Here is a 24,959-nt window from a genome sequence, read left to right on the forward strand (position 1 = left end):
TTGGCGTGGGGGCCCCAAACAACTGCTTAGTTCCCTTATTGCTTGGGCCGGCCCTGCTACTATCACATCCGACTATGGGGCTTTAATTATGAAGCTACATCTAGCTTAGCACAAAGACTGGAAACAGTTGGAAACAGCTAGCTGTCAAATGATAACAAAATCGACCTACCGGCACATCTACAGCTCACTAATTTGCATCTTTATCTCATTTGTTTAATCCATCCAGTTTCTCAGCTCTTAGCAGTTGCCAGGCAACAGGGTGAGACTTCAGGAAGTTAGACTGCTCAACTCAAATTAAAGTTTACACTTTGGTTTTAATGAGGATTAAACAAACAAGATAAAATGTATTAAACTATGTTTTCTAAAGATTTTGAAGACTAGCTGTTTCCCCCTGCGTCCAGTCTTTGTGCTAAGCTAAGCTAAGCTAAGCTAAGCTAAGATAAAATAAGCTAAGCAAACCAGCTCCTGGCTGAAGATTCATAATAGACGGATAATTAGTTCTCTCTGCCAAAAAGAAAATAACTGTATTTCCCATAATGTTGAGTTGACTCACAAATGATGGTGAGCTTGAAAAGGAAATTATTTAGGAATTATTCAACAAAAAACTGTCGATCTTCACTTGGTTTGGCTTGTGACTACATAAAAAACAAAGTCAACCTATGACCTATAATCATATGATCTGTTTTGTTTCTATACTGTGTACAGATCTGAGGTGGTAAAATTATCCAGTAAGAAAAGACAAATCCTTTTTTTCAGTGACACGTTTAAGCTTTTATTTTGAAGGCAGAAAATAATGTGTCCACAGTCTTACTGCTGAAAACTTGATGCAGATTTCCAACCAATCCACAGCCAGTTTAACTTTTTTTCCCCTCTCTCTTCTTGCAAAGGCTGATGGTAAACGCAGTCTCACTAAAACATTAAGCGCTCTGACATTGCTTCCTTCTGCAAGAACAATCAAGTAGTCAGCTAGAGTCCAGCCTGAGTTCACTCAGTGGGTCATCAGATCCATCAGATCAGCGTGAACAGGGAAGCGTTCAGGCAGATCAAATGTCACTGGACAGGAAATAATCTCACCTGCACCTGAGATATTCAGGTAGTTTGTGTGATTGTAATTGTGCAAATATAGTGACACACGTTTCATACTGGAGGGAAGAGTTTATAAAACAATCTGCAAAGCAAACACACACACACACACACACACACACACACACACACACACACACATACACACACACACACACACACACACACACACACACACACACACACACACACACACCTTGCTGATTTAAACCGAAACTCCCTCAGAGGAAACAGCATCTGGTATAGTGCTTCATACCAAACTAGGGGACTTCCCACGGGCCATAAGTGGCCTTGTGTGTGTGTGTGTATGTGTGTGTGTGTGTGTGTGTGTGTGTGTGTGTGTGTGTTGTTTCTGACTGGGTGAGCCTAATATATTATCAAAAGATTATATCATTTCAGGGTGTGTGTAGAGGCTCTTTTTGAAGGACGATTTGGGTAAAAACAGCAGAATAAAGGAGAATAAACAGGTGGATGAGTATAAAGGTAAAGAGTCAGACGGAGTTCAAACTCAACACCTTGTTATAGAGGTGAGTGTTTTCTCTTTCAGTTTGGTTCAGGTTGTCTCGTTGACATCAGAAATTAATATGACAGACAACGACTCTGGCATATTACTGCACCAAACTAACATGTTGCTGTAGTTTAAAACGAGCGTGACATACAGCTTCCCCAGTGTCATTCACTGATTTATACTGATTTTAACTCTTGTATACTCAGGTATCTATTTTCCTTTCTTCCAGACAGCATGGAAAAACAATCATAGTGTGATGTGTTACAGGCCTGTTCTGCAGCTCTGGACGACAGCCAGTAATGTTTGAAAGCCCACAAGGTCAATAAGGTTCATGCGGTGTGAATGCTGTCTTAGAAGTGCAAAGTGCAGTGTGATTTACAGTGATGGTTGCATTGGCTTTAATTGAAATCAGCCTCTTCAGTGTATCAAGTATTAATACTCAGATTAAAAGTCTCTCCTCAAGTCCATTTATCTTGAATGGCATTTACAATTTGTTGTCCTAGAAAATCACATTTTCACTGCAGCTACTTCTACAAATCTTTGGTTTACTCTTCCCCTCACACAAACAAAGTTATGTTAATTATACAAGCCTTAAGTTATAACATTATTATCATTATTATTTAAATCAGCAATATGTTTCCCTGTTACAGCTGTTTATTCAACCTGTTCATACGCACAGACACAAATAAAATGCATAACTCGAACACATACTTATTCACTAAGGTCTGCACTACACTCTCACTTCCCCTTGAATATATAAGGACAATAAGAGGGAAGGGTTAGAGGACAGGAGGGACAATAAAGGCAATAAAATATAAAAGACATAAAAAGATATGAAAGGAGAAGGAGACTAGAAAAAGAGGGAAAACAGAAGATAAGGGAAGAGATTGTGTGTTAACTGTGACATCTAGTGGTGGCAGACAAAAATCACAGCACAGGAAATCACAGAATAAATAGTATGAGGTCAGGTAAGGGGAAGTGTCAGGTCCAGAAATGTAGAAATGTGTATGGAGGGACAACAGTCCAACTCTGTGACTGTCGTAACAGACAATGTGAGAGAGATTTCACCATGAGGAGTTTGGAAATCTTTAAAACATCTTGATGTCCAAGCCTTTGTTTGTCATAAAGCAAACAAATATTTGTCTGCCCATGGAGAGATTACAGTAGGTGTAAGGTGGTGCAGGTAGGTGTAGTGCAGCCTAGTGTCCCAGAATTATGTAAATATGAGACCTCATGTTTTAAGACCAATACCGATGTTCAGTGCTGATGCAGAAAGTAGTGTGCTTATATTAGTGATGTGGAAATGTTTGGGTGTGAAGGTCTGAAAACAAAGTCTGGAGGTGGATTCAGTGTTTGGCAATACAGATGTTGGACCAGCTGAGATTTGTTTTTGTTTCTTAACCTTAATCACACACTAACACAAACCAGGTGTTTTAGTTGCCTAACCATAACCATACTTTAACCACAGCTCATTTGCCTTTGCCTCAGTCTTGACCTAATATTGACTATATTTAAAGGGCATACCACTTCCTGCATTGTCAGTAAATTAATGTGTGCCAGGGACCCAATTTCATGACTGCATAATATAACGAGTGTAATATCTACAGCAGCTAACTTTCAACCTCCAGCTTAATCTACAGGGGCATCAGATGGGGAAGTGCTCTGCTCCTTTTCTTTTTGTTCCAGCACTCCTTAAATTCTCTCAGTAAAGGAGAATGCAAATATATTCAGTGTCACCAGTGGTATTCACAAAATTGTATGTAAATAATATGATTTTGTTCTTCAAGCAGCCGCAACAATCGATCAAGGCAGTCTTACCATGGAGTGTTTAACTACATGATAGTTGTAGTTCCTTTATACCACTCACAAATGAATGAATACTGTAATAATAAATGGATGAATAAATAATAAAACATAAAAATAAAAACTATTTGTGTAGAGACCGTGGCTGGGGTGGGTGTTGTCCTCTGGTTTCCTCTGGGCTCTGTGCAGACACTTCGCTGATATCACTGATGCTCACCATGATGTTTGTGTTCGTGCATGAAGCATGCCAGTTTGTTTCCAGTCAGAAGTGTCTCCTCAAAGTCCTGATAGATCAAAATTGTTTCAGTGCAAAATGAAACTTCAACAGTATTTTTTGTGCGTTAGTTAAAGAAAAATATTAACTTTTGTGTCATGGGGTGCTCCATAGTGAAGAAAGTGCCCCCCACCCCCCTCTCTGATTCATCCTCTCCAAAAAAGTGAGTTGATTGGGGTGGTAAGTCATTTGGCGTCCGTCCTCTTTGTCTTTGCCAGATTTGATCCTACAGCTGCTATCTGCTAAATGTCAAAGGCCTAATTGTTTTTAAAGAAGGCGCTGCCAGCACTGATGCCAGACCCTGTGCTGGTCTTTTCTTCAAAACTGTATGATGCCTGAGCACTCCAGGTGCCACCTCCGAGCTCTGCCAGCATCTCAACAACCAACGCCTGCTCAGGGAGCTTTTGCTTCCAGATCTGTTCTTTATTGTGAGAATATGGAAGCCCTCATGGTACAGTAAGGCCAGTGTGTTGGCTGACAGGACGGCTGATGCTGGCACAGGGGCCGCAGCATGCCACGCAGGGATTTCAGCCAGGCTTAGAGCTCCGCAGTAACAGGTTTTTTGAGGTTTGAAGAAGCAAGGCTTGATGCCAAGATGACCTGACTGCCCTGAAGAAACAGACAGCCATAGCGGGGTGCATGTCAACAAGCACTGGGATCATTTCAGGTCCTCCTGTGGTAAATGGCAAGAGCCAGCCATCCAGCTCTGGCGTCTCCATCTCTCCTCAGAAACACGGAGACGGAGAATCAGAGAATATTTTTCCACGATAACACTGCATAGCCTGTTGTGTGGTTTTGTTTGTGTCAGAAAGCTTTCAGAGAAGACAGGGATTGTAAGAGCGGTTACTTTGAGGATAAAACAGAGCAGGCTGAAAATGCTTGTTGTGTTGTGGCGGTAGAAACATTCAGTAATTCAGTAACAACATTCTCCAACTGCGCCTGACAGCTCAGACTTTTTCTGATTTCAGAAAACACCAGGTAGTCCAGCTATTTCTATTATTTTCCTCTTACCTTTTTTGTTATCCTGAAACATATTCAAGTCATACAAATGCATCTTAACTTTGTTTTGAACCATTTGTCACATTTGCTTCAATGCGCCTCAAAGACACAGTGAAATTGCAGTTATTATTTCCAGTAAATATGTGAGCAGGTGTACATTTGTAATTATCTCATTAAAGTAAAACAATAGTCCCCTAGAAATCATATTGACTAATTTGCAACTGAAAATATGCTTTGTTCATCTCATAATATCTTTTTTCAGTGTATTTTATTTGTTTGCCACAATATCCAATCTGCAAAACAATATCTGCATGTAGCAGTACTCAACAATAATTTGATGATTATCACCATTCAACCAAAAGCTTCACTCAGAGGACAATGGCTTTTAGGTCCAAGGAGGATGTCTGCTGTCCAGCCTGCCATGAAATCTTAAAACGATCCTGTCCTCCTGTCAAGCTGCCACAGCTTCAGTAAATCCTGCAGAGCTGGTGAGGAGGGAAACAATTCAGCAAGTGTCCAGTTCGTCAGACACTATCTCAATGAAGTGACACTCTGACTACAGGAAGCTGCACAGGATCACAGAGAAGAGCTCCAGAAATCTCTGAAACCCTTACAGGACAAGGTTTTAATCAAATTCAGACTTTATTAAAACAGCAGAACACACCAAGGAGGACCAGTCTTGAAACACAGAAAGGCAGATTAAGGACGATTTTAAGAACCTTTTATGGTCTGTTGCTACAAGAAGAAGAAGAAAAGGTCAGGAGGGCTGCTCTTGAGGAAGGGGTGCAGAAAATATATTAAATAACATTAGTAACAGGAAATGGTGCATTTTAAGGAGTATTCGTACTTCATTAAGCATATAGTAATAGTATATTAGCAAGGTTAGAAAAGCGTGCAGATTCTCAAAGTATTCACAGAACACAGACTCAATCTTTAATTCTGGAGTAAATGGTATCGATAACGGCTCATAATGCTTTCTGTGCTGTTGTTTCCTTAACTTGGCTTTTTTTTAAATTGACAACAAAAGGCGACTAACAGCCACCAACACAGGAAAACTAAAAGTCAAATTCACACTGAATTGCCCATTTTCAATAGCTTGAACTAGGTCCGTCATCATTTATATGAATGGGACAAAATACTAGAAACACCTTTCAGTATGATACAAAACAATTCAACAGCACCACAAACTGAGAGCCTCCAAAAATGTGTTTTAAATATTTAATTTTTTGTATGATTTATTTGCTGATAATAAAATTATTTCTAGTTTAAATAGTATACTATTGATGCTTCTGATTGTTGCTGTTTGATCTCCCACCCTGTCTCCTCAAGGTGAACTTCAGTTTTATAATAATTTATATATTATTATTATATTATATATTATTATTTAATTTATATGTATTTTATCAGTAATTCAGAAACACTGCCAATTGAAATATGTTTTATATTTGCACACAAGAAAGAAATAACAACACACACTTTCCACAGTAGCTAAATAAATGTTTATCTGTGATTTCCTCTGTTGAGTTGAACACTTTTTTTTTTTCATTTCGCTTCATTTTCCGAGGATTTACTGTGCGTCGTTTAAAATTTACCTTTTTACGAGTTTAATGGGAGTACCTGAACGCGGCATTTGTAATGATAAGATTGCTGAAGCCACTAGCGTGAAGGTAGAACTACTACATATAAGCGATTCCGGTTGAAGTTTTCAAAATAAGACCAGGCAAAACCAGCCAGTCAAAAAACCTAACAAAAAAACGCATCTAGGTGAAATTGAATAATATGTAAACGTGTGGGGTTTGTATTAAAATCACATCTTACAGAATCTGTTTTTTGTGTATTAATACGTCAATGCAAAGTAGCCTTAACTAAAATGTTTACACCGTATGGTCAATTTATGCTTTTATTTTTAATGATAGATTACCTAAGTTCCGGTCAGTCTCTTCTATCTCCGGGTAACTTGACGTACCGGGGGAGTCCAATGGAAGCCTTCGTCGCAGCCCGGAGGAAACAATCGAGTGCGATTTAGCTTGATTATAAGAGCCGATTTCGTTAGATTTGGTTATAAGCTGGATCTTTTCTCAACCGTCTGGGTCTGCGGTTCACTCTGCAGTCTTTCGACCCCGCTAACTTGCCGTTAAGGGCGTCAGATCGGCCTTGTTTATACTGTGCACCGCAGCTTGAATCAGGGAAACAGGCCCAGTCCTGTGCGAGTTTAACGGCCGTTTCGGCTCTGGAGTGTGTTTTGTGCGGATCGGCCCTTTAGCTCACCAAGTAAGTGGAAATACGGGCGGCAGTCAGTGTTCGTTCACCAGCAGAAAATGACAGATGTGTGGATTTTTTGGTTGTGGCACGACACGATGACAGTTTGTAGTTATTGTTAGCTGTTAGCTTCAAGCTAGCAGTTTGCTGGAGTGACGGCTCCTCTCCTCTGTTGAGCTCTCTGCTAATGCTAACGGCTACAACTCGAGCTAACGTTAGCTTAGTAGTAACTTGGAGAAAGGTGTTTTATTTGTGCGTGACACATATCTCGGCGCGTAATAAAACTGACTCTCTGCTGGATTTTGCTCACCCCCACCAGCAGGTTTTGTTGTATTTCCATTAATTCTTCTGCTAGCATCCTGCCAGTGTTGATAGATAACTTAGCGCCATTAGCCCGCTGGCAAGCTAACGTTAGCCTTGTTTTGTCAAACCAGCTGGCTGAGAAGTGCTCAAGATGTTAGCTAGTAATTCACACAGCTAACTTCACCGCTTCTGTATTAACCTGATTATAAGTTAGATTAGATGCATGCATGAATGATAAAATCGGACGATTTTAATGTTTGCTTGCGAACAGTACTATTTAGAGGCCGATTTTTTTGGACCAATGTTTATAAAATTCATGATCGTATTGAACTAGTTAATCAGCTGAACAGTGAGTATGACTGTCACTGGCTACTGCACTTCAGTTTGAAGCATAAATAAAAATACAATATCGATTGTTGACAGTTATTGAGTAAAAAGGTGGATGTGGCGAATCACATCCATGATGTTCATGAAAAAGGTTCTCACAAAATCTGAAACGATGTACTTTTCTCTCTGCTCCATTGTCCTGCTAGAGAATATGACCCAGATGCAACAATGACATCCAGATTCGGTAAAACCTACAGCCGCAAGGGTGGAGAGGGCACGTCCAAGTTTGATGAGGTTCTGTCCACCAAGAGAGGCACCCTAAGTACCAAATGGGGTGACACCAAGTACAAGGCCAAGGTGGGCTCCAAGCGCGCCGGCGCTCCCAAGAATGACTCAGTCCTTGGGGTTTACAAGAGGCCCCGTCCATCTGGAGACGGCTTGGAGGATCCGTTCGGATTCGACAGCGATGAGGAATCCAAGCCGGTGTCATCTCGCAGTGGCAACAAGTCGTCACCCGCCAAGCCGACCTCTGCAGAGCCTCCACAAGCAGAAAGGCCGGGCGTGTCTCTGGACACGGGGAGCAGGTCCAGCCTCCAGGGAGGATCTCTCTCTTTGGCATCCTCCAGAGGGGCATCATGGCTGGCCAATGACAGGAACCAGCCCAAACTGCTGGAGGATACAGCTCGGTTCTTCAACAGCAGCAGTGCTAGCATAGGTAATACACAGATTTTCAGTCTTTAAGCTTGGTTCAATCTGGACTGAGACTTCATCTATATTTATTAACGATTGATCGTTTATTGATTAATGAAATTTCTAATTGTTTAAAGTGCTTCCAAGTGGTATTATTGTTGGTGCCAGTTTCAAAAAGACAGGCAGCACTTTCTGTTTTCCATAGAGTAACAACTACCAACGACACAGGACAAAATGTTAGTTCATTCATCCATGTAGTCTATAATGGTGACATGAGAGCAGGTAGTGTTGAACAGTAAATCCAGTCTTTGTCTTTTCCTGTGAGATTTCATCCTCAGTGGCAGGCAGAATAACACAGTGACAGCAAAGTTTATAGGGAACTAATCTAAATGTGGATGTGTCGTTATTCTAAAGCCATTACATTGTGCAATCAACATTTAATCTACAATGATACGTTAAAGGTCAACCTTGTTTATGCAGGATAAAGTCATGATATTAATCTTTAACATTAATGATAGATGACAATAAGAGGTTAATGGATTTCAAAGTGGTGTGTTAGCAGGACTAATTTAATATTACAGACAGCAAAAGAAACTCAAAGAAAGTCGCTTTAGATTCACATAGAAAGGAACAGTTAACGATTAAGCAAAGTCATTACAGCAGCTGTTCTAGTGTTACTACAGCAGTTTATCAGCTGTTGTATAAAACACACAACCTTAGATCACATTTCAGAATTAATAACTCTGTATCTATGTATAGTATTGAAATGAAACATGTTAAACATGAACATACAGTTGTCTTTGAATGTCTTTTACATAATGGCAACGATAAAATGTCTCATCGAAGCTGCTGACTAAACGGAAACCAACTCTGAATGGCATCAGTCAGATTTTTAAAGTTTATCCTCTGAACATCTTTATCCTGCAAAGTAGAAACAACATCTGGCCAGGATGAGCACATCATGAGCGTCAGAGGTGGACAGATATGATTGCTCGGTCTGGTGGCCTCCTGAGGTTCATATGAACCACACACATTACTCTTGGCACACAACAAAAACCCTCTGTGGGAAAATTATTGTTAATCTTACAGTGGAATCAGATGGCTCGCAGACGATGAACTCGGTGACATCTGAAACTAAATGCTCCTGTGGACTTTGCATTTGTCTCCATGTGAGGTCGTGTGAGTTGAAGCTGTAACTCACATTATCAGCGCAGGTGTAATAACACACTGCACAAATGTGAAGACTAATGTTGCATGTTGTGCAGCTTTGTGTAAAATCATTTAATTTTCTAGAACAAGTGATAAGTGCTTGTGGTTTCTCTACGTGTTTTTTCTTCAGTTTTAGATTGAAGTCATTTATATTTTTGACTGAACAGCATCAGAGAAATCCGTTTCATTGTTTCCCTCTCTCAGCCAGTTGTCGCCAGTGTCGTCGCTTTCAGCTTGTATTGCCCTCAGCTTTCCGTGACCGCTGCTGGCCACCTGCCAGAGACGCGAGCCACTCCAACTGCCTCTGAACAACAAGCTGTCCCTTAGTGAGCACTTGGGCTCAGAGTGACGTACCCGCAGTGTGAGCCATATTGAAGGGAAGCCAGCTCGACACTGAAGTCCAGCTGAAACACTGTCCACCGACAGCCCTGTTATCTGCTTACTAAGGCTGGCAGTGTTGACTCAGTAAACATGGTGAAATCCTTGACCAAATAACTTTTGATAATGTCAATGCCAATACTGAAGAGCTGACTCCTGCTGCTTTCAGAGTAATGTTTACATTCAGGAATATTTTGAGTTCATTTTGTTCATTTTTGAACAGAAAAACAAATCCGAAATCTTTGCTGCTTTACTGTAAATGCAAAAAAATGAAGCTGTTAGGCTGTACATTATAATTATTAAATATGTTTTCAAGGTGTGGAATGTGACAGGAACAGAAATTGCTCAGCCAGAAACATAGAAGGACTAATAGGGGAGTGAATAACATTGATAATCTCATTACAATGTAATGTTCTACCGGTCATAGCATTCATTTGGATTGACATGCAGCACCCACCTAAGACGACTGCCATGAGCCCGAGGAACGTTACAGGGAGCTCAAGATCCCAGTCTGATCAAGCAGCTGTGGCCCATTGAGGCACGGACACGGGCTCTCTGGTGGAGTCCTGTGGTGTCTGGCACCAGGGCGTTGGTGGATGGATCATTGAAGTCCTGTGACTTGAGAGGTTGGGCCTCCATGGATCGGACCTGTTCCGGCGTATCCCACGGATGCTTAAATGGAGTGGGATCTGGGGATTCTGAGACCAGCTCGACGTCTTGAGCTCTTTGTCAGGTTCCACGGGTCATTCCTGAGCAGTTTTTGTGGTGTGGCAGGGCACATCGTCCTGCTGGGGGGCCACTGTCATCAGGAAGTGCCTTTACTTTGTGTACTTTGTGTAAGGATGTTTTGGTGGGTGGTACTTGTCAAGTGACCCCAAGTTTTCCTGAAGAACATTGCATTGTTAGGAGATGGCCAATGCTATTTACTTCACCTGTTCTTCAGCTCCTTTTGCTGTTTTGGCTGATTGGTGTATACAAAGCTGGCAGCTCCTGTACCCATTTGCAAAGCTTGAACATGGTGACCTTGTCTGTATCTGGTGCTTGGTGGTTGTTCACCCCCATCCTATCACTCCCTCACTGCAGTCTCTCAATCCTCAGACAGACTCACTCACACATGAGCCCAGACACACCCTGGCATCAAGTCTCATCTTGTTGCCAATGCCAGACACCCAAACTGTCACCTCTTAGACATTCAGGGCTTACAGTGGAATCAATTATGCCACTGATTGTACATTTTGTTGGTCTGCCATGTAGTCTGTGGCCATTTTGGAGTATATTTACGACTGGGTTAATTCTCAAAGGAAGGTTTCAATGTGGAGGCGGTCCAGGACTAAATGATCACAAACCCCCATTGCCCCCACAGCCAGTGTGGATGTGAGAGTTGACTAAAATCTTGAAATATAGTACAATGGTTGATCAGGCTTCCCCATCTCAGACTTCTATCTAGCAGGTCTAATTTGTAAAACATCAGATGGAGCTCAGACATGAGACGAGATAATGAAAGTAGTGAATGACAGATGTTGAGGACTTTAAGATCATCCAGACTAACCCAACTGACAAATGACTTCCATCTCGAATCTCCTTTGCAGCTAAATGCTGTTCTTGCTTAATATTGTGTGCGTGTGTGTTTAAAAAGCAGTCGGTACAAAAGGGGAAATGCCCTCGTGCATGAACTAGCAACATGGTCTACTTTCTAGATTTGCTACGCTTATGCTCCGATGCCACAGCCTTCCAAAAAACCACAGCTATTTTACAGATAAAGATGTTCTTTGATGTTACATGTGAAGCAATTTCCTGTTGAATAACGACTTCGATGTTGTCATCCGTTTGTTATCTGCGAAGGCAGAAATGGCCATGGGGTGCTACTAATAACCATAGTGTGTGTAATGTCCTGGCAAGTGGGTCCAGACCCTTTCAGATTGTCTTAAAGAATTACACAGACTGGAAAATGAGTGTTTGGCGTGAAGCTCGGTAGCAGTTCCAGGTGTGCGTGTGTGTGTGTGTGTGTGTGTGGCCTGTTTTCATGGTGTTATGGTGCTTTTTGAAATGGTGCAATCACTGTGCACGCCATTGTTTTGCTCAGCAGCCTGTGAAATTAGGAAACCAAACTATGGGCTCTATGTTGCTTCAGTGTTGAGTTTGAGTGAATTTGGCTGAAATAAGTTTGCACCAAGATCAGACTTTTGAAGACATTACTTGACTTACGATGGGTGTTTTTCGAGGTGACTGAATAGACAACAATTAATCCATAAAATAATACGCAGACGAATTGATAGCTTCATTCATCCATCTTTTCATTTCTTTTGATCAAATGAGTCAAGCTCTTTTGCCCCAGCATCCACATTTCTGATGTTACAAATCTTTAAACATGCCACTGAACCTAATACAATACTGTCTTTTTACTTTATAATTGCACCTGTTGGCAAAATGTAGAGTAACCTAACTCACTTTAATTCCTACATAACACCTGCCTCTGCCTGGGAACACCAGCACATCACCGTTATACTTAACCTGCGATGCTTAAATAAGAAAATAACGATTTGATTATTGCTTGTAAAAAACTGATGGAACTTTAATTGCTGTAGTTTTAAGGGTTAGTTTTTGTTGTTTTCTTACCAGAATAAATCGGACATGTTGTACATGTCTCGCTTTGATGACTGAGCTGTATACTTCTGCTCTAGACCTCATGTTTATCTAATTTTTTAACCTGGCCTAATTATATTCTTTACTAAAAGAATGTAACTCAGGTCTTCAAAACTGTAACTTATATTTGAAATTAAGTTAACTTAATAAAAACATACACAACATTGGATGCCACCAGTTTATATCTGATAGTCCTGATTCTGAGTTTGTTTTTCTTTTAAACAGGAAATTCCCAGCAGAGTTCCTTGTTGTCAGAGAACCAGCACAGCTACTCGTGGTACCAAAATGCTTCTGAGAGCGACAGGAAGCCTTTGGCGCAGACCACCACCTTGAAGACAGGGTCTGAGGCCACATACGACTCCTGGGATGCCATCATGGGTCTCCGTCCGCCCTCGCCCAGCCAGGAACCTCGAAACCCCGCCCCCACGCTCTCTTGGTCTTCAGTGGGTATCACAATGGGCAGCTGTGACGTAGGGCAGACCCGCCGTGAGAAGCTCCCCTCTCCTCCACGGCTCCAGACCCTGAGTGAGAGCGAGGACCTGGGGGTCGACTCGGACTTCCTTGTTGAGACATCAGACTACTCCCAGACGTCCTCCTCCTCCTCATCACTTATAAGAAACTCTAACTGTCGGACGTACAGGAGGCCCAACAAACAGGGCTCAGGCAAAGCCTCAGACTCCAGCGGCTTTTCCAGCGCTGTTTTTGGCACAGATCCTCCCAAATCCACATCTGACAGCAGTAATAAGACGACAGGTGGTGGAGGGGGACGGGGCAGGACGAGGGACTACACAGTGCTGCACCCCTCCTCCATGTCGATGTGTAACGTCACCATCCAGGACCGAGGAGTGGAGGAGTATAGTACCGAGGCAGCGCCCTCTAGTGGTAGCAGCAGTGCTGGGTCTGGCAGTACGACCGAGCGGGGAGAGGCGGGTTGGCAGCGGAAGAAGACGGAACAACAAAACACAAGGTAGAATAACACAAGGTTGCAGAGCTCGGCCTTCTCTGAAATGCTTTCTGTTCATTACTATGAATGTTTTCAAATAATTCAGAGGTCCAGTGTGTAGGATTGTGTGGCAGACTCTGTGGATATGAAAGGCCAGTTCTTTTGTATCTACAGAGTGGACCTTTAAAATTATCTCTGCACCTGGAGTGTGATACGTCTATCAGAGAACAGCATAACGGCTACAAAAGTGAATAATCTATATCAAGAGGACATAGCTGATGAAGGCTGAGTTTAAGTTTATTCTTGAATTTGGAAACTACACTCGAAATAAAAGTCTTGTCATAACACTTATTCATTGGCTAATGAGTAATTGAGTAATTGAGTATTGAGTAATCATTATGTACGCATGTTCGACGCAAGGAAATCAATTTCTTTATGGAGGATAGAAACACTACTGCTAAACTCTTACAGAAGCTAATTTTCCCATTTTTTTATATCCGCATTATCAAGACAAATCAGGACTAATGATGCATGGTGATACATATGTGAGATGTGTAGCCAGTGTTGTGAAATATTTTGTTAAGCGACATATATGCATGCACTTTATAGATTTGTTACACAGCTAGCATTCTACTAATGACGTTCACTGTTTTACGTCTAATAATCAGTGAGCTAATTCGTTTTTATGCTAACTTCCTGTGGCACACAGTGTATACGGTCTGTCCGAAGTTAAACATTTTCGAAGTACTTGAGACATATTCTGGACTGGAAAAAAGGCAAGGAGTCCTGCAAACACATCGGATCGCAGGTTCTCATAGGAATGAAAGGGTTGCAGGTTGACTCGCAGTACACACATGGAGCTATGTGGAAACGAGGCTTTCGGCAGGTCCTGAAATTTTGATATCACTCTTGGCCATATTGTAATTTCAGTGATATTTCAAATTAATAGGTGGTCAACATCATGGCAGATAAAAACGGATTTCATCCTACTCTGGGCAGAGCAGTGATGGCACTTAATTGTTTTAAAGCAACAGACATTCAAGGTTGCTCACTTTCTGCTTTCGCAACTTCTCTCCAAATACTACAAATACTCTGAATGCTGTCACTGAAAAAAATTGTCAAAAGAGGAAAATTGGTAAAGCAAATTGCGTGAACATGTTTTGTATGAAGGTATGTGTCTGCTCACAGGCACGGGGACAGTTGATCATTCTGTGAAAAGTATTTATGGATTTTTTCATTTCACGCATTTTTCATCGTTAACATATTTTCATCGTATTGGCAAGAGGTTCCAGGTTAAAGTAGTGTTTCATTTTGGTCTCATTCTGCCGCGGACAATACAGGCCCAGTAATTTTATTTGGGTGAAACAGCCGAAGTCTCACATCATCAAAGTGAGACTATCCCCGACAGAATGTCTTCTTAAGTTTTTGAAATGCTGCAAGAAACAAAATTTTAATTAAGTTGGCTTTCATTACTTGGTTGGAAATTAATAGATTAGTTTCCTCAACAGGCACAAGTCTCGTGAAAGTATTAATTAAAATTTGGCAGGTTGCACTTTCATGTCAGCTACTGTTGAACAGATTCTACTGAGGCATGAAACTAAGAAATACACTTGACAGGTATAAACACTCTGCAGGATGCCATCTGTGTGCTTAATTTTAAAATTAATTCTTCAGTTCTTAAATTCATGAACAAAGTTTGTCTTTTCCATGACTGCATTTAAACATGTTTCTTGATGTGTACCTGTCCTAGCCTCAGGTCCAGGCAGACCCAGACCAAGTCAAAGAAGGACAGTAAGCTGGAGCTTTTTGGTTTTGAGGACGCAGACGCCCATCAGGAGGACAGCAGCGCAGACAACACAGAAGGTGGATCCAGTTACAAGATCAAATACTTCGGCTTTGATGACATGAGTGACAGCGATGGGGAAGACGATGATGACGACGGCTCTAAAGAGAGGAGGAGGGCCAAGAAGGCTGCCGCCGCTAAAGGAGCCCCGGTGGTTACAGCAGTGGAAGAAATACCAGACGACGACGATGACGACGATGAACCGCCCGATCCCTTCGAGAGGCTGGAAATCCGAGAGATTCAAGAGTTTCAGGAAAGGCCAGCAGCCAAGGAGAACAAGAAGTACTCTGAGAGGCAGGAAAGCAGAATACGAGCAGGTTAAAACACACACACACACACACACACACACACACACACACACACACACACACACACACACAGAGGATAATGTAACTTAATGAACAGTTTTTTGTGTAACAGGGCTACTAATGTAACCAGGCTGCATTTCTAGATTCTATTGAAGACTAAAGGTCATTTTTTTGTGTAATGTTGGTATGTAAACACACCAGAGCACCCACACCATCACTAACATGCCGTGCTTTGTTTTTACCCCCATACCAGTATATGCACTATGAACCTATCTCCCCCACCCACCCACACACACACACACAGAGCATGACGCCCGAACAACTAACAAACCATGTCTCCTTCCTCATCTAACCCTAACTTAATGAAAGACAAATTTGCATTTATTTCAGATCAGTTCCATGATCTGAAGTATCTGAAACAAGAAGTATAGTATTTTTTGTATGTATTTTTTGGCTTTTTCATGGCTTTATTGATGGGACAGCATTGAGAGGTGACAGGAAACGGGATGAGAAAGAGGTGGGATGACATGCAGCAAAGGGCCACAGGTCGGACTCAAACTCGGTCCTTGGAAACCTTTTAGAAAAGGGAAGGAACTTTCAAAAAATACTCGTCAGGTGATTGGACGAACCATCTGTCTATCACCATCTACCACTGGCTAACTTCAACCAATAAGATCAACCAGTGGAGATAACCAGTGGAGCCTGTTGGTAAATCTTACCTCAGTTGAGAGATGTATATATTACTGACGGTTTAGCAGCTACGCTAACCTCTATGAACCGCCATTGTTGTCAAACGTTGTTTCTCCCACTGGTCATTGCATCTAAACCACCCCCCCTCACTGGAAAGATGTTTTTGTGAGATCATAATCACCATGATGGTGACTGTATGTTCTGTCTGCAGACGTCATGGACTTCTCAGAGGAAGGCCTCAGAGTGGTGGCCAGTGCTCCCAGGAGGCTGGCTAAGGGTAAACCGGCCGAGAAGAGCCCAGACTCCTTCCGGAGGATCTTCAGCGCACACAAGAAGGTGAGAATCAGCACTCTGTTCCCTCACATCACAGTCAGGTCACACCAAGGTTCACACAGCATGGATGACTGCTTAGTGCTGCCTGATATTTCATGTCACAACCTCTGACACTGTGTTTTAAAAGCACTTGTTACTTTTCACTTGCTAGAATCCATCCCTGGATCCTCTGTGAATATGTGAACCAGGAAGGAAAAACATACAGCAAAACACAGACGATAAGATTTTCTGCACAATATTGTCATATTTTACCATATGAAGTAAAGGATGAGGCTTACAATATATCATAGTTTTTATTTATTTTTTATTTTATTTATCCTAACTAATAGAGCCCAACCTATCCCTGATTTTTATGGCCGATACTGATATTTGGGAGTAAAAAATTCTGCTATCGATACATCGGCTGATACAAACACATTTTTATTTTGCATTATAATCTAAATAAGGATGTTTACACATTGGTTGCACTAGGTGACATGTTCCTTCATTACCATTAACTAACACTCTAGTTTATTTTGTCTCAATCCCACACACACCGTCCGGCTGCCACAAATACTCACTAGAACACCAAATGACGATTAATCGCTTCTGAAAATAGTCCTTAGCAAATGTACCATTTCCCCCAGTTGGAGAAATCAGAGTAGTTTACTAAAACATTGTTGGTTTTGTTCTTTTGCATGGAATTGGTTGACAAAGTACGAGAAATATAGAAAAGGCTCAATACAGTTTTTCAATATTTTCCCAGGTTTAAAGTTTAAACAAGACAATATTAAAAATGTCATCAAAAATTCAGTTGGTTAGTTTGTAAATTGACTGTATTTCTATCTATTACTATCATAACAGCTTGTAGTTTATTTACTGCTGCAGCTGAATTTGATAAAATCTTGGAATCTGACCACTGGCATCTGACTGAAGCAAAATGAGTCTCAAAGCTTCATTTCAGTTTTGACGAGGAAGAATAAATCAAAAAAAAATCTTTCATCCCCAAGTGTAAAACGTCCCCTTGTAGCATTTCACAAAGAGATCTATGTGATGTACCTGTGGGGACCGGACTGTCCACCTACGCCCAGTGTGACTCAGCACTGTGTGTGTGTGTGTGTGTGTGTGTGTGTGGGCAGAGCAGAGCAGAGGAGTCTGTTCTGGTTTATTCATGGCTGCATGAGGGGAGGGATTGAGTCGTCTTCGAACATCTCTGAACTGCTTCTCTTTTATTTATCAGCGTGCTAATGGCCTGTCGCTGCCCGGCTCTCAGACTGGATATCAGTCTCTGTCGATTTCAGAAGAACCCGGTGCCTTTTTATAGTAGAGACCGATCAATGCCATCAATCCAGACCAGCTGAAATCCAAGTCTCGAGTAACTCATATTTACAGTATATGAATTGTCAGCATTTGCTTCTTGAGGCTGTATTACACTCCTGCATAAATCTGTCTCCAGTCTAAGCCTTACATCAGGTGAAAAACTTGGATTGGACCAGACTGATAATTTGATTTTACTCTCGTTATGCTGCAGGAATGTTGGTAATTAGATCTCAGAACAGTTTGCTGTGTTTGTCTTAACGAGCTCTGCAAGGCCTCTCTTCATCACAGCTGCTTGTTTAATGTGTTCTTTTTAGTTTGCAGCGTTTATTAACTTTGTTGTGAAAAGCGATGCATGATTGTAGCTGTAATTAGCAAGACTCATTTCTTAATTTAAATTAGTTCCATAGATGGGTGTTCGGATTAGCTAGAACATGATTTAGATACGATACGATCCACTGCCTCTGGTGTGTGCAGTATATTACAGTTGCATATTATTTACATTTTTCTTCTCCAGCACATTATTGTGCAGGAAAGAAAATAATAATTTTGCATATAAATGGTCTTTGGCTGAGAGGGTTTTCATAGAATCAAAGTATAAAGTATAAAGTTTATAGCTGGACAAGTTTACAAAACAATACTTAAACCACCATTATATATCTCTAAACAGTATTATATGCAGCATTATAAAGCTAAATGTAAAATATCCATCACCTGAAACACAAACATGTTCTACAATATGAGGAGTACTGACAGAAAAGTTGCATAAGAAAAAAATAATAGTGAGGCATGTTTCAGACAAAGCTGTCTGAAGGCAGAATGAGACAATGACAGTGTTGCAGAGGTGAGTGAGATTTTTAGGGTCATATCAACAGCTTTATTAAGGATACAAAGAAATACCTGTGTACCTGTCTGCCTGTAACACAACCACACAGTCACTGATTGATAACGCTTTACTCAAAGGTAGGATTGAACAGAACGTTCTGCTCTCCTGATACCTCAGCTCAGGGTTTTTGCTGATTAATGATGTGGAAATCTTTCTGTTCAAAGATGCATCAGGATGTGGTTGAGGTGGATTTTGCATCGATGCAGTGATGGACCTTAATCAGGAGTTTGTTGCCTGCAAAAAACTATAGCCAACTTCTATTGATTGTTAATTTTCTGGCCTCGGCTAGACAATAAAGATGTAAAGTTACTTTGCAACAGCTCTATTTTGCATTGAATTGAGGGCGAACATCAGGCACTTTGAGATTTTCTGAACTCACTGGCAACTGCGAACTGGACAAGACGCATTATCGTGTAAAATCGTGCTAACAACAAGTATGAACCACGTCAAAGTTAACCGCACTAAGCAGCACTGAAAACATAGTTGGCGCTCTGAATTTTATAATAACATTAACAAAGAAACTGTGTGGATCTCAGAGTAAAGTCAGTCACTCCAGTACATCCACTTTCTGTAAAACACAAAGATATTTTTTCATGCAATAACTGTACCTCAGCTAACCACAACACTCCTGTAAGTGGACTTCATGGTCTCTGTTGTGTCGTCAGAAGCCTGAAGAGAGGCAGAGATTACTTTGTTGTAAAGTTCTCTGAGCACCTGAAGGGAACTTTCGCAGGGCCAAATGTAAAGTTAATTTCCTCTGATGCAGACCAGCTATTAGAGCATTAGCAGACACATTGCCCATAGGAACATAATAATGTACTTAATGTACTCTCTCATTCTCTGCTATTCTCCAGTTTCATGCCCTGACTCTCACAATAACTTCCCTCCCTCTCAGTTGAATAATGTCCTCTCCTCTCTGTTTCCATCACTTTCTCTTGACCACTCCGTCTTTACCTCTATGAATAATATTCTTTACCTCCCTCCCTCTCTTCCTCCTTGTTCTTATTTCTTTCTCTCCCTCACTCCATCTTCAGTTAACATAATTGAGAGTGAGAGCAGAGATGGGCTCATTATATAAACAATAGCCCTTGGAAGTGACCAGCCTACAGAGGAGTTATCAAAACTCTGCCTCAATTACAGTAAACTGTGTGTCGGCGGAGCCAGAGTGCTGTTAGGTTATTCTGCAGAGGACGCTGGGAGATATTAGATGTTACCATAATGACAGCGCCTAGACAGACTCATCCATATTTAGGAGACGGTGTTGGGTTTATTTGGAGAAAGTTCTTACGGGACGAGCAGTTATTACTTCCATAACAATGACCCTCTCCACAGCGACTCTTTTCACTGATGTACCATTAATGTGTTTTTGTCACCCCACAAGGAAACAGGAAAAATGTCATCATGTTCATAGATCTAACTTTTTAATTTCATAATGGATGAAAAGATAAAAACATGTTTTCTAGATATTCCCTTCCTTTATTTTAATTGTCGATTAATCAATTCGTTTTTTGGTCGACAAATTGTCAGAAAGTGGTAAAAAAAATGTCTAAGTGCTTCCTAAAGCCCATGATGATGTCTTCAAATGTCTTGTTTTGTTCACAACCCAAAGATATTCAGTTTACTGTCACAAAGGAGGAAAGAAACCAGAAAATATTCACATTTAACACCTTTTTCCTTAAAAAATTGCTCATTGATTATCAAAATAGTTGTTGAGTAATTTAATAGTTGACAGATAATCACATAATCCCTGCATCTTTTCTTTGAAATGAACAAAGGAAGCAAATCTTCTCACATGTTGAGCATTCATGCCTTAGAAGATACAAAAAGTTTTAAATCAAAATGTGTCTGATAAAGGCAAAAGCATTCACTGTCAGTTTTTGGTAATTGAAAGTTTCGATACTCTCTATGTTGTTGTTTAAGTGGACACATTTGAATTACCAAAAAAGTCCAATGGTTTGGTTCACAGCTCTGTCTGTTACAGCACTAAACTAATTTTAGCCCAACCAGGGGAAATTTTGCACCTGCTTGTACACTTGTGTTGACTTGGCCATTAGAGACAGAGCAATCATTGCCCTATACAAGCTTCATGTCACTGACTGGACCGAGTTGGGCCTCTATCACATTTAGGGCTTTTTAAATTTACACCTTTCCCACTAACAGTGGATGAGTTGCCTTTCTGTTTAATATTCTTGTGTCACATTCGTTGCAGACTGAACAATGTTTGAGCGCTGCTTGAATGGAGACGGATGGAAAACTACTTGTGCGCCAACGTCTGTGTCATAGCATCGCGCCAGAGAAGGGGCGAAAATTAGCGTGTCCACGTGGCTGTCATCTTTCCATCACAGCCAATCGGAGCTGGAGCTGATAAACACCCGTGACTTCTGCAGAGTCATTTAATATGGGACTGAATGTTGATTGTACCCTTTGCGATTGAAGACAAAAGCCAGGTGTTACTGGGTTTTTTGTCCAGTGTGAAATGGGTTTTGGCTGCAAATGGTCACGTTATTCAAACTCCACACAGGCCTTCTGTCGTAACTGTGTGTTCTCTAAGACCACAATACCCTGATGACATCACCACGACATCATCAGGGAGTTGTTTTCTCAGGCTTTTTTAAAACTCTCCCAGAGCCACAGAAGTCATTTCACTGCCCATTCCCGAGCTCGTGCTGTTGACTCCAATGAGGAGGCAGTTTGCTGTTAACGCCAAAACAGTCCACAGCAGGAGCACGGCCTCGCTCGCCCACCTTCCTCCTTCTCTCTCATCTCTCCCATGCTGCTTAGCGGCAGGTGGGCGGGGCGGGTGGGGTAGGTGTCCGTCTGTGTCATTCAGATTACTGTAGGAGGCTTTAATTCGGTGTGTTGATGTTCCAGCACAGCGAAGCTCATTCCCAAACTCCTCTTTTGTCTCTGCTTATTAACCCTGTGGTGCAGAGTCCCCCCCACACCTCCCTCAGTCCTCTGCTCCACAGCCAATTCCCTCTCTTCTCTTTCTCTCCGTCCTGCCCTTCCCTCTTTTGTTTTTCATTATGAATGCCCCAGCAACCACCAACCACAGGTTTGGCAAAAATATATGGAGAGGACAGGAGACGAGCCAAGGATGAAAGATGAGGGTGGATGGTTGTGTTGGGGCGGGGTGGATGCGTTTGTTTTAAGTGTGTGTGTGTGTGTGTGTGTGTGTGTGTGTGTGTGTGTGTGTGTGTGTGTGTGTGTGTGTGTGTGTGTGTGTGTGTGTGTGTGTGTGTGTGTGTGTGTGTGTGTGTGTGTGTGTGTGTGTGTCCTGCTGTTTGATCAGTGCTGGCGGACTATCACCAGTTTAATGTGCATCCAGTTATCGTGTTTCCCTTCTTCTTTCTCCGTCACTCTTCTGTTTCCTCCTTTATCTGTTTATATCTACAAACTCCCTCTCTGTTTTTTGGTCATCTCCAATGTTTTCATTCAAGTCAAGTCAATTATAACAAACACACTTTTGTTGTAGTTTTATCATTCCACAGAAATCTGTGGAGACGATATGTTTTTAACACAGTGTGAAGTGTCTGCAGTTATATGGACAAAACTTTTTTCATGCAAATCTGGACAAAAACATTTCACAGGTTCAAGTTTTCTCTTCAGTGTTATATTTGAAAGCTAAATACTAAAAATGTGTTGGTTTTGAAGAGCCGGTTAAACAAAACAACTTCTGAATATCTCAGCTAGGGCTCTGGGATATTGTGATTTTATCAATTAAATGATTAATTGATTAATTAAACAGCTTTAACAACATGTTTAACAGGTTTAAGTGAACACACTATGGCTGACAGTGATTGTTCTTAAAGGGTAATTCTACCAATTGTACACATAAAAGTGTGTTTCCAGAGTGCTACTGCATATGTTAAAAAATTAGTATAAAGCCTTTTGTGGCTCCAGAGAAAGCTGCATGTAATTTGAGAAATTGCCTCCAGCAATGCCACTCACAATTGCATTTTTCGGTAATGTAGGTGCCACGTTCTGAAAAGCAGCACGCTGGTCGAGCATTGCACTCCTATAACACAGTTGGACCAGTGATTTGGACCTTTTTTATTCCATGCATGAAGTCATCTGGTCAAAGATATGAAATAATTCCCATGGTATCGCAGAAGAAGCTACTGTTGAATAAAAGACACATCGTTTGCAGTAAATAAAGTTTTCAACTGTTCTCAGAAGTATTTAATAGTATTACACCAAATGCATAACACCTTCTGATGGCTCATTTGCATAATGAGCCTAACAGCAGACAAGTTAAAGCATATTCCAATTTTACAAGTCGATTGCTTCATATTAAACTCTTAAATCACCTACCAGTGTTTTTCTTTTCCATAGCCAGTTTAAACATGTTGTGTTGTTTCTGTCTTACTCAAGATTTGTGCTGCCAGTGTCAGTGATGTTGTCTCTGGCTTCTGTGTGTGTTCTTGTTGCAGTCTCCAACCAAAGCTGTGTACAACGCCAGACACTGGACGTTGGAGCGCGAGGAGGAGGCTCCTCCACCTTTCTTCTCACGAACACAGACTGCTCCTGTAAGTACACACACACACACACACATTAAGGCTCAGCTTAAAACACTTTGATATCATTTATTTATATATGTTATATCTTTCCAGGCACCAGCCACAGCAGGAGGATCCAGTAAGGAGCCCTCTGACGCTCAGAAGGACGAAGGTGTGTTTAAGGCTCCTCCTCCTCCTCCCAAGGTCACCAAGTGTGTCACCATCCCAACAGATCTCTACCAGGACCAGGTCACCGCACTCAAATGCCGCAAGGAGCACAAGGAGGTACACAGACATCTTTCACTTATCCTAGATCTGTATAACTCCACCTCATACTTAATATGGCTTGTGAAAATGTCCCCTTTTTTTTTTTTTTATCTGCTAAACCATTGAGTTAGTGGACAAAGAGGTTGATTCAGATTTATCCTTGAATGCAGTGTTTGATTGCATTTTGATTCATTCCACTTAATACACCTGCAAACCTGGTTTAAATCCAGCCAGACCTTTGTTACATGTCTTTTTTTTCATCACTCTCACCAACTGTGATCGAAATAGTAGGAAAAATGTTTTAAAAGGGTATTTCTGGACACATTACACTCATTCACCCTTGCACCTGCGTTGTCCAGCTGTATACAGTCGTCCAGCATGTGAAGCACTTCAATGACGTGGTGGAGTTTGGGGAGAACCAGGAGTTTACTGATGACTTTGAGTATCTGGCTACTGGTCTGAAGACTGGACAGCCTCTCAACACACGCTGCCTTAGGTATGAACCTGCTGGCATCACATTTGTTTCTTTTATACATTAAGCTTGTCTAAAGTAGTTAAATGACAGAAATATCAAGATATACTTCTCACTGTTTGCTGATGCTGTGTGTGTGTCTGTTGTTTCTTCAGTGTGATCAGCCTGGCTACGCGCTGTGCCATGCCCAGCTTCAGGATGCACCTCAGGGCCAGAGGGAAGGTGGCTCAGGTCTTCAAAACACTCAACGATGCCCCACAACACCCAGTAAGGATCAGTCTGTACAGACAAACCACACACCTTCACTTTGAAGGAAACTTTTATATTGCATGACGGATGAGCAGTTTCAGAAGATCAGAAGCCCCAATATGTTTCTGTTAACATTTACAAGCCATCTGTACTGGCGTTCTAACAAAGTAAATGTGCACAGACTGGAAAATTATATCATCTGCTGGAATTTAAGTGAGCGTGAGAGGACATCTGGCATCGTAATTCCATCCTTAAATGTTACAGACATCTGGAAATTCAGCATTATCTATATTATATAATGACATAGCCATAAGAAATTTCTGAAATTCTATCAAAGTGAAGAACTGAATTTGGTCTGAGAAACTCTTATTTTCTTCTATTTTGGATTTATGCAACTCTATTGAAATGAATTTCTTCTCTGCAGAACCTGGCTCTGTGCACAGCGTCTCTGATGTACATCCTCAGTAGAGACCGGTTGAACATGGATCTGGACCGGTCTTGTCTGGACCTGATGATCCGGCTGCTGGAGCTGGACCAGGACCAGGGGGGCGGGGTTGTGGTAGACTCCACCCCTCAGTTCAGCGCTAGGGAAATCGCCAAGGTGAAGGAGAAGATCAGGAAGCTGTGTGACACTGTGCACAACAAGCACCTGGACCTACAGAACATAACGGTACAGAAAAAGGATCCTCCTCTATTT

General features: G+C 41.4%; 1 protein-coding gene across 1 annotated transcript in view; it reads left to right on the forward strand.

Annotated features, from left to right (window-relative positions):
- The first annotated feature begins 6,659 nt into the window (after positions 1–6,659).
- waplb (WAPL cohesin release factor b) overlaps positions 6,660–24,959 on the forward strand; it is a 28,492-nt gene continuing 10,192 nt past the window's right edge. Inside the window, exons 1-10 of the mRNA XM_073489403.1 lie at positions 6,660–6,938; positions 7,763–8,271; positions 12,702–13,443; positions 15,170–15,579; positions 16,472–16,596; positions 23,209–23,304; positions 23,389–23,559; positions 23,901–24,037; positions 24,169–24,280; positions 24,687–24,932. Coding sequence (XP_073345504.1) covers positions 7,785–8,271; positions 12,702–13,443; positions 15,170–15,579; positions 16,472–16,596; positions 23,209–23,304; positions 23,389–23,559; positions 23,901–24,037; positions 24,169–24,280; positions 24,687–24,932 — 2,526 coding nt within the window. The 5' untranslated portion in view covers positions 6,660–6,938; positions 7,763–7,784. The remainder of the gene's footprint in view (positions 6,939–7,762; positions 8,272–12,701; positions 13,444–15,169; positions 15,580–16,471; positions 16,597–23,208; positions 23,305–23,388; positions 23,560–23,900; positions 24,038–24,168; positions 24,281–24,686; positions 24,933–24,959) is intronic.

Source organism: Pagrus major, chromosome 20, assembly GCF_040436345.1.
Source record: "Pagrus major chromosome 20, Pma_NU_1.0".
In the NCBI taxonomy this organism is placed as follows: Eukaryota; Metazoa; Chordata; class Actinopteri; order Spariformes; family Sparidae; genus Pagrus; species Pagrus major.